A 10,590-nucleotide genomic window follows, 5' to 3' on the forward strand; every position below is an offset into this window, starting at 1 on the left:
TTTTGAGTCTTCTGTCCTGAAGGCTTTCTAAATTTAGAGATTTTACTAAAGGTGTAACTCTAGTAAGATGTGAATATTCGTTTGTTATGAATCTCATTGCTCTATTTTGTGTCTGTTCCAGCTTCTTAATGTTTTTTTTTTGAGTTGAGGGGTCCCAAACAAAGTATGCATATTCTATTATTGGCCTAATCAAGGTTAAATAACATTTTAATTTTATGTTCTGATTTGATTTATAGAAATTTCTTTTAATTAACCCTAATGCTTTGTTTGATTTTTTTTGATAGTTTCAATATGGGGATTCCATGACAGTTTTTCATTTATTATAACACCTAAGTATTTTGCATTTTTAGTCTGTATTACTGGTTTACCATGAATAAGATATGTGGAATTAATTTGTTTTAGTTTTTTTGTTACTCTTAATAAATGACATTTTTCTGGCTGGAAAGACATGCTCCAATTTGATTCCAATTGCTGTAATTCATCTAATTCTCTTTGTAAAATATCTGTATCTTGTGTTTACTGTTGTAGGTGTCCTTCTACTCGTTAAGAACAGGCGGGATGTTAACGGCTAAACAAGTCATAATTTAAGTGTTTAAATCAGTTTATTTAAATTTCAATGGAACGGATGGCTTTGAATTTCAAAGGCGCATAACGCTAGTTTGAACTGAATCTCTTTTTTTCTTATTATTCGATGGAAAAGTCAGATTTATAATGACATCACAAACTTTTTTTGATATCCTCCAATAAAAAAAAAACTTCATCACCAACCACGAGCTTTCCCCCCCCCCACCCCTCCTTTTGAATCCCTCAATTCTCAATTTAGTCTTTACAAATGTCTTTGTCAATTTTGTCATTCATAAATCTAGACTTTTACATCAAGCTCAAACAGATTCGAGCCGTTTTTGTTTATCTAGAGTCGCCCCTTAGATGGAAGAACCTCCACACCCGTCTTGTTTACTCTTATCCACAATAAAAAGAAATGATACTAATAAGATGTGAGCAAAACACTCTAATAGGCCCTTGCTTATATATTCAGTGTGACAATTGTTTAAATTCTAGATTTAGAAAAGAGGCTGCTTGTAGATCTAGATGTAGTCGTTATACAATTGTGCTATACATTATCATTAGCTAGTCTTTAATTTTCAACTGTTCTCCCCCCCCCCCCCAACACACACACACGCACGCACGCCTTCATACCGATGTTCTTTATGAAAACACATTTGATAGTCCCAGAGATATAAGAGGAATTCACCAGAGATCTAGGGATAATCCTTCACACTTACTCTAACAATTCTGTGGATTTTTAATCCACATGGGTACCTGATTTTAGTTAGGGGAAGTAAAGGCTGTCGTTGTGCTGTCCGCATGACACCCTGCTTGTAAGCCGTTGGCCATAGAAGCAGATGACCTAAACATCAACTGCCCCATTGATTGCAAGATCTGATAGGGAAATTTTACGCAAGGGGTAAAAAAAAAAGAAACTGCAAGAAGAAACGTTTTAAAAAGTCTGAAATATCGCCATGCATTTGATTTCTTTAAGCCCTTACACAAATATCTGCTTTAACCACTAGATAAACACATGACTAGATGTATAGACATGTATATCAACCTGCTTTAGACACTAGATAAACACCTGACTAGATGTATACACATGTATATCAACCTGCTTTAGACACTAGATAAACACCTGACTAGATGTATATCAATGTATGTATAGAGGAAAAGACACCTATGACCAATTTAAAGAATATCGAAAACAAGCAATGTGCCCCCCCCCCAAACCACTAATCAAATCAGCTTCAAATGTATACAGCAACAAAGTCAATGACTCATTGTGACTCTTCCTCTAACCATTAGATAGTATTTCTCCTCCTAACACACACACAGATTATTTGTGGTACCCCAGTGGTTCAACAGACTAAGAGGTAGGTGAAGGGTGAAGATAAACATGCACTCACACACACCCAAACTCTTCTTCCAAACATTACATTTTGTTTCTCCTCCTAACACACACACACACACACACAGGCACTTTCAGTTGTATGTATGTGTTTAGTTACAACATTGGAAATGCCATCTTGAAAAACAATTTGTTTGAAAGCAGATTTTCGAAGAAATTTAAGAATTTTTTTTTTATTTTAAAAGTAACATTGTTTTTTTTTTTTTAAAAAAAAAGCCTTTAATTATTTATTTTTTAAGAAAAATAAAATTATTAATCATTCAAATAAATTAAAACAGAAAATTCAAAATGGAAAAACTTTTAAGACATGGGAGGAGATAGCAGTTTTAATTACACAAGGCCTTCACTTAGGTTCACCTAGCACTAGTCTCTGATATGACACGATCTAGACATGATCTAGACAGTGTCTTTGTAGTAATGGCATGAGTCGCTGAAATTGTAGACCTCGTAGGTCGGCATGGTCCTTGTCTCTTGCACTTGTTTGGGCGTGATCTTAAAGTATTGCCTCTGAAACGAAACGAATGAGTGTGATATTGTGATAGGGTTAAAGCAGCGTTTCTCAACCAGCGGAGGGCTGAAAGACTTCCTGGCAAGGGAAACGCGAAGGACTTGTTTTTCAATAGCGGAAAATTCTGCTGAAATTGCGTGTTAAATAAAAAAAAATGAAAATTTAAAAAAGTTATGAGACTTAGTTTGATCTGCTATGTAGAACATTTAATACCGTTTACGCATGAAGCATTTGCAACAAGGTCCATTCATTTAAAAAGGACATTTCATTATGTCTCTGCCAACGCGATTCAGCCCATCTTTCTCACGCCAGACGTTGCCAATCGTTCTGTTGACGAGTTATGCGTGGACAAAACAGACCCGCTACAAGACGTCTTGCTGAAACTTTTCATCGCCATCATCTGTCCCTTGACTTTGGTCGTAAGGAGTTCTGTGACAGTCCGTGTAACCAAATCTCTCTACTTTTCACGGTTAGCAGAATATCAAGAGAGAGGCCGGTCCATTCTTTTACATTGTTCAGCCAGCTTTTCATTGGACGACCCTCCACCGTAACTTGAAAGATGGCTTTTGACAATGAGACTTCATACACTATATTTAAACCAGTTCAGCTTTTGTCTCTTCACACTATTGAGAAAATTCTTCTTTTTCTAACACTAGAATAATGCATATTAGACGCCAAGAGGATGTATTTCCGAATCTCAGAAAACACTTGGTGTGGGGGGTGGCTCAGGTCTCCTAGGTAGCTAAGTGGACACGAACTTACAATTTTTTCGTCCGGGTTGAGAAACACTGTTTAGAAGTATTGCTTATGTAACGAGACAGGGAGTGTATGGGATTTTAAAGTATTGCCCGCAAAAAAAAATAAATGTGTTAACTTTTTTTATAAAGACTTAAAAAAACACATATAAGCTATATACGCGAAATACTACAAGCGCCAAAATTTGGTGTAAAAATAAGCTTTATGTTAATCTTTTTTATTTAATTTTCTAAAAGGCTGTATTACATTTTTCAAATTTATGTATAAAACATAAACACAAACTTCCGCCCTTTTCTGCATGGGTCAAAAGTCTATATGGGATTGAATCATGAAGCAGAGTGCGAATTTTTTTTTAATTAAGAGGTGGGGGGGGGGGGAGGATCGGCCCAAATACAACATAGAGCCTATCAAATATTTCAATGCTGAATTGAGAAACCCAAGAATAGTCAGAGATGTATGCATGAGATATTTTATTTTTATTTGGGTGGGGGTGGGGTTGGAGTGATACACAGTTCATAAGTTTGTGTGTGTTTGAAGGGCGTTATAAAGCCATTCCAAGCCAACGTAAAAGATACTATAATTCACGGACTAAAAGTATGTTAGCATGAACGTTCAAGTGCGGGCCTGTGTACTGGAAGTTAAAAAAAAAGAGGGGAGATTCTTGCCAAAGAAACAATATATGGCCTGGGAACAAATCAACGGACGTAGCCGGTGGGTGATGCTAGTTTTACGTAAAGTCAACGTGAATGAAGAATATTATAGTTACAACTGGCGGTTTTCCAAGCCCCTCGTAATGGCCAACAGCTGGAATAAAAGCTTTAGGTCCAACTGGTTTCTGTAGAAGTAATAAGATGAAAATCATTTGTAAACTTTTAAAAAATATTCCTTTATAATAGAAATAAGAATTTAATGTGTCAACGTTTACAGCTGCTTTTATAATTAGATTCACTATCTCGTCTAACCATTTTTAGCGGCCCCAGAAAGGGGAAAAGACGATATTAGTTTTGTGTTGAATGTCTGTCCGTCCGCCCCGTTTAGACCTCGTAAACTAGAAAAGATAGTGAAAATCCGACATCATAATATTTTAGACCACTGAAATTTCTGATGCAACGGTTACTTTTTTCTTTCCTGAAAACGAAAAATCTAATTTTTTAATAAATCACTTATGAAAGCAGTTTTTTTTCTTAAAAATACAACACTTTTACAACTATTCACTATTAGTAGAAACAAACATTGGAGGCTCTTTAGTACGGGCGAATGCTTGATCATATTTATATCACATTCATGCACATTCATGCAAATGGTTTTAGATTTTTTGTCAATTTATTTTTACAAACATATTGCTATTTTAAGTAAGTTCTGTCATACTAACTACATTTACACAAAAATGTTAACGTTTTTAAAGAAAAAATCTATTTAGTATGCATATAAGTTGAACATAATTTAAAACGACAATTAATTCGTAATTGGTCGTTACATGCTAAATTACAATAGGGGCTATGAGCAGTAAAGTATGGGATATATGCGGTTATACCCAGATCGTTTGACAGCTAAATTTCCCAAGTAGTTGTTGGCCTCAGAATAATAGATCAAAGTGTTCAACAAATTCTAGCGACAATGCAAAGCAATGAGAAATGGAAGCTATACTCTTTTATTAAAAGTAAACTTGCTTTGGAAAATTATCCACCCTTTTTAAATAAACTCCCTTCTAAAATGTTTACTTATTATAAAGAAATAACAAGTTCCCAGTTGAAGTAGGCTGACGCAATAGAACCAACTATGAAGACAGAATATGTCCATTCTGTATCTATTAAATAGGTGATGCCTTCGGTTATCTGTTGGTGTGTGTTTTGAATGATAGAAAAAAGACTTGCAAAAATGTTTTTATTCCAGATCTAATGTCGAAAACTTGCTGGAATGCTCAATTCTATATCTGTAAAAACCTTTGTATATTCACTAAGGTAATACTGTCTTTTGTTAAAAAGACAACCGCCTTCATATGAGTTGATATCGTTAGTTAAAGATTAACTTTTATTGTTATTATATTTGGTATTTTTGTGCTGAGAGCTTTAATGCCTTATAATGGAGCTGGGTGCTGCGATAATTATTTGTTTGTGTAGTATCTTGATCTGATGATTGAGGTAGTTTTGTTAAATATTACAATTATAATTATTTATACTACTATTAATATTATTTTTATGATTATTACTATTATTACGTTTTAAAATTTTACTATTTATTAGTATGTATTAAAATTGAGTATAAAAGTAGGGATGTGGAACAGGGCCGGACTTTGGCCACTGAAACCTATGCGGCCAAAAAGTCCTGGAAATCTCCTGAAAACAAAAAAATCTCCTGAAAAATAGACAAAAGCTTCATTTTGGGGTGCCAATTTTACGCGCTATAAAAAAAAACGGCATTGTAAAGACGAATGTATTTTCTAATACAAAATCTTAATTAGTCCGACATTTTCAGGAGGAGGGGGGCCTGAAAACTTCAGATCAGTAAAGGTTAGTTGTCCGTCAAAGAATATAACTGTGTTATGTCAAGAAAATATTATACTGTAATAAGAGACTCTCTTAGACTTTCAAGGTATACAATAAACAAGAGACGAAAAAGATAAAAATTCTTTGATCTAAAAATGTCAAAACAAATGATTTCAGTGTTCACATGGTGACCGGTCACTTCATTCCAGGTCACTTCATCCCCGGTCATTTCATCCCCGGTCACTTCATCCCCGGTCATTTCATCCCCCGGTCATTTCATCCCCTGGTCAGTTCATCCCCCGGTCATTTCATTCCCTGATATTTTCATCATCTGATCATTTTATCTAACAAATTATAATTTTAAAAAGCATTAAATGAGCAATATTTAATGTATTCCTTTTTTATTTAAATGACACAATTGTAATACTTTAGATTAGAATAAAATTAAAATTAAATGCCATTAAAAACTATAAAAATTCAGCATGTATAAATAAAGAGGTAATGTAAAAAAAAAGTGTTTTTGTGTTCATCTACATCAGTAAGATAGATAAGCTATCGATTGTAAGTACAGAAGACGATCCATCGATTCATATTGATGAACAATGTTTGTTATTCTCTTAGCCAGTGTTGCATATTTCTTCCTTGGGAGTTCTTCAGTGCCGTTTTCAAGAAAGAGCGATGGAAAAATAAAATAAAGTGAAACATGGTCGTACTTTCACCACACCTTGGCCTTTGATGATAAGTTATCAGCGGAACGGTCATAATTATTCTAATCGCACTTCTATCTCTCAAAAGATTCCCACTACTTGCACCACACCTTGGCCTTTGATGATAAGTTATCAGCGGCACGGTCATAATTATTCTAATCGCACTTCTATCTCTCAAAAGATTCCCACTACTTTCACCACACCTTGGCCTTTGATGATTAGTTATCAGCCGCATGGTCATAATTATTCTAATCGCACTTCTATCTCTCAAAAGATTCCCACTACTTGCACCACACCTTGGCCTTTGATGATTAGTTATCAGCCGCATGGTCATAATTATTCTAATCGCACTTCTATCTCTCAAAAGATTCCCACTACTTGCACCACACCTTGGCCTTTGATGATTAGTTATCAGCCGCATGGTCATAATTATTCTAATCGCACTTCTATCTCTCAAAAGATTCCCACTACTTGCACCACACCTTGGCCTTTGATGATAAGTTATCAGCGGCACGGTCATAATTATTCTAATCGCACTTCTATCTCTCATAAGATTCCCACTACTTGCACCACACCTTGGCCTTTGATCATTACGCTATAGATAAGTACAAATCCAGATTTACCAAATAATATTACATTTCTCATTAAGAATACAAAGTGGAAGAGGAAACACCATAAATGCATTAGTAATATGTCATAAAATGTCAAACAGAAAGCATTCTACATAATCATATTTACATATAAAATATTTAATTGGGGATGAAATGACCGGGGGATGAAGTGACCGGGGGATGAAGTGACCAGGGGATGACTTATAAACTGATTAATTTTCCTTATATTTTAATATCTAATTTGCATATATTGTTAAAATTTATTTTTTAATTTGGAGGCCCCCTTTAAATTGCGCTAATTGAAATACACAGATCTGGATGATCCTAATTAGGATCCCCAATATCCATCTCAGTTTAGAAAAAAAAAGGAACAATTAGTGGCAAATATAACAATGCAATAACAGCTATGAGCTCCTATGTACTTTTATTCAGGAATAAACATTGAAACCAAAGGTTGGAAAAAGTGTTGGCCATTTTGGATGATGCAATGCTTACATTGTTTATAATGGTATTGTAAACTAGAGAACCAGAAAATAAAGCAATCTTTTATTGACTCACCCATGGATAAATGTTTCTGTAATATTTACAGGGGTCTCGCAAGAAATCATCTGCGATCTATTAAAAAAAAAGAGTTTTATAAAAATATTATTATTTACGATACATAGAAATTAGATATAATTAATATCTCTAAAGCAATATCCCTCACTCTCTCTCTCTCTCGCTCTCTCTCTCTCACACACACATACAAGATACCTAACGAAAGTTAACTATTGTGAGACGGTGTTGTAACGACTAACCAGCTGATTGGTAGCGCGGCCATCATAGAAAAACACAGACGGTCGTTGTGAGACAAAGTACTTGACATTCCTGCGAAGACAGTCAGAGTCTGCACCAGCGCATGTGATCCCTTCTTTCCAGGGTTGTGAGAACCGTTCAAACTATCAAGTTATGCAAAAATGAAGAAATGAAACGAAAAACTAACGGGACCACCCATTGCGGCTTTCCGGGGGGGGGGGGGGAACCACTACTAAACAGTGACTAAACACTACTATAGTCTCCTTTGACATGTCCACCTTTAAAAAAAAACCTAAGCTTATCTAAAGGGAGGAACTCTGCACTTACAACAATACAGGGGGCAATGTTGTAACTCCAGTGGCGGACCGAAAGGGTTAATGTGTGTGCGGCCTACTGATACACACGACTCAGGCCAATCACACAGGTCAACGGCTGTCGATAGACAAGGGACAGTACTGCTAATAACCGCAAGTATGACCTGTGTTGTGGTCATGTGATCAAGAGCCTTAACGGTCAAGAGACAGTGTGTTTACAAGGACAGTTGAGTCCAGGACAGCAAGGCAGTAGGGACTTGTGGTACCTTTGAGTCCTCGAAAATGTAGCCATACGAGCTAGATAGACTAGTAATGTTTAGTTAGGCAGTTCTGTTGAGTACAAGAAAGCATTTCAAGTTAGTGTAGCCGATTGTATTTATTGGCTGTTGATGTAGTTGTAAATAAATGGCCACTTTGTTACTTGACGCTCTTGTTGTCAAGTTCTTGTGTTAGATGTGCTGTGTTGTGTTGTTAAGTAGTGTTTGCAGAAGGCCTGGTAGAGAAGATCGTAGCAATATATATAGGCCTATATATATATATATATATATATAATGTAGAAATTATTTCCCTTATTCAATATATAATAAAGTAATTAATTATCAATAATTAGGTGACGAATAGGTAAATATTTTAATTAATTAATGTTATTGTCAGGTACAATGAATTATTGTTTAAAGTTTCGACTTGATGCGAGGATGGGTGTGGGAGAATAACGTGTACATTTATCTAAGGGGATAAAACCCTACATATTTAACGATATCAGTGAATACTGAAGGATAAATTTCCATTGTTGGTATCAAACAAAATAATTTATTACCAGTATTAACTAACTGATTGGTTGTTGTTTTTTTTTAATGGATTTATGTATTGTCCACGCCAATGAAAGATTGTCCAAAGTTTCAACTTGATCCGAGAATGGGTGATGGAGAATCTCAAAGAGTGGTAAGTGATCTTAGTATCAAATCTCCTTGATTACCAATAGTTAATTGTCAATTTCGTTTTTAAATACGTTTTCAAGTCCTAGAATGAAAGTCTCATGGTTCCTTCATATTGAAATTAGTTTGTGCTGTAATCGGGAGAGCTGAAACCATTTGATTCCGCAGTGCTAACAAGTGAACACACAAACATTAGCCAGATACCATTAGAAACAAACACAAGAGTTGAGCAGCCACTTCCTTTAGTTTCTACACCGGATACACCAACAAAAAATGCTAGCTATTTATAGTTTTTCTTAATGTACGAAAATACCCAGTAACTTGTGATGTAAACCAGTAACAATCTTAAAGCACAGTATTTCCCTAAAATTTCTTTAAAAAAAAAAGTTTAAAAGAATTTATATATGCACAATGACGGTAGGCCTAATCTACGGTAGATAGGCTCTAGCCGCTCTACTATCTAGGCTACATCTCTATGGCACGCCATTATCAGGACTATCCGTAATGAGGACAAGATACAAACAAATTTTAAATTTGTTCCTTGAATACTTTGATCTAATCAGTGAGAGAAAACTCCTCCCCCCCCCCCCAAACTTTAAAGAAATGGGAATAGAAAACAGTGGTTAGTTAGTAAATCATGCTGCGAAAGTAGCATTTGCTAAATATCTGTTCGATCAAAACAAAATAGTGCTCTAAAACTTTCCCCCCTCAGCTAGCCCACACTCAACACACACACAAAACAAGATGTCGCTAACCCGTTTGCTTCCTGTGGAGATCTGATCTACTTCATAGGGGTGGATGTCCGGTAGAGTTTCCAGAGCATGGCCGCGATTTTCTCGAACCATTTTCAATGGGAGTTATGGTTCTTAATTCTTATTTTCTGTTGATGACGTTGTTGCTGATGGCGATGTTAAATAAAGTGTTGCTGCTGCACACTAGGTGGCTGCAAGTTTTGAGAATGATAGTTGCAATATTCAAATGTACACACTCTTAGTGTCTCTAAGTCTAGACGTCACAATGAAAGTGTACGAAATGAAGATTGGGAATACATCTCTAAATTCTACAATCTTCTTTTTTTTTTGAAGTAACGTCTGTATTATATAAGATAAGATAATACATAATTTAATTGGACAACTAGTGACTTTAATCAAATTACTAATTTTAAAATACCGGATAAATGAAATCCAATATTTCGTAGTGTGAAATAACCTACTCATCGGCTACTCCTTTATCTTCGGACTCGAAGACAAACTTTATTTGTATATATAATGACCAGAAAAATAAAAGCGGATATTCGCTATGACAAAGTCAATGTAGATTATATAGATTGAAAAATGACAATAAATATTAACTTAAGTAAATACAGATCACTTACCCACCAAATTATTTAATTTATTTAGTTCGAACTCTGAAAATCTATTGGCTCTCTTTTGATCATTACAAGTCAAGTTAAGTCACATCCGTTTTTGTGTTGAGTCTTTTGAAATGAGGTGGACGTTCTTGTAAGGCAAAAACTAA

At 35.2% G+C, this 10,590-nt stretch overlaps 1 protein-coding gene across 2 annotated transcripts; it reads right to left on the reverse strand.

Annotated features, from left to right (window-relative positions):
- Nucleotides 1-2,272: 2,272 nt before the first annotated feature.
- LOC106068307 (uncharacterized) lies at nt 2,273-10,590 on the reverse strand. Of its 2 annotated transcripts, none has more exons than XM_056035281.1 (6): nt 10,448-10,590; nt 9,828-10,015; nt 7,826-7,966; nt 7,587-7,643; nt 3,991-4,059; nt 2,273-2,467 (listed from the first exon to the last, which is right to left on the reverse strand). In XM_056035281.1, exons 2-6 carry the CDS (start codon nt 9,915-9,917, stop codon nt 2,357-2,359), a joined length of 468 nt encoding a protein of 155 aa, XP_055891256.1. In that variant the 5' UTR covers nt 9,918-10,015; nt 10,448-10,590; the 3' UTR covers nt 2,273-2,356. The 2 variants fall into 2 exon arrangements, with proteins under 2 accessions (XP_055891256.1, XP_055891257.1); XM_056035282.1 differs by having other exon boundaries at nt 10,452-10,579.

Source organism: Biomphalaria glabrata, chromosome 7, assembly GCF_947242115.1.
Source record: "Biomphalaria glabrata chromosome 7, xgBioGlab47.1, whole genome shotgun sequence".
Classification (NCBI taxonomy): Eukaryota; Metazoa; Mollusca; class Gastropoda; family Planorbidae; genus Biomphalaria; species Biomphalaria glabrata.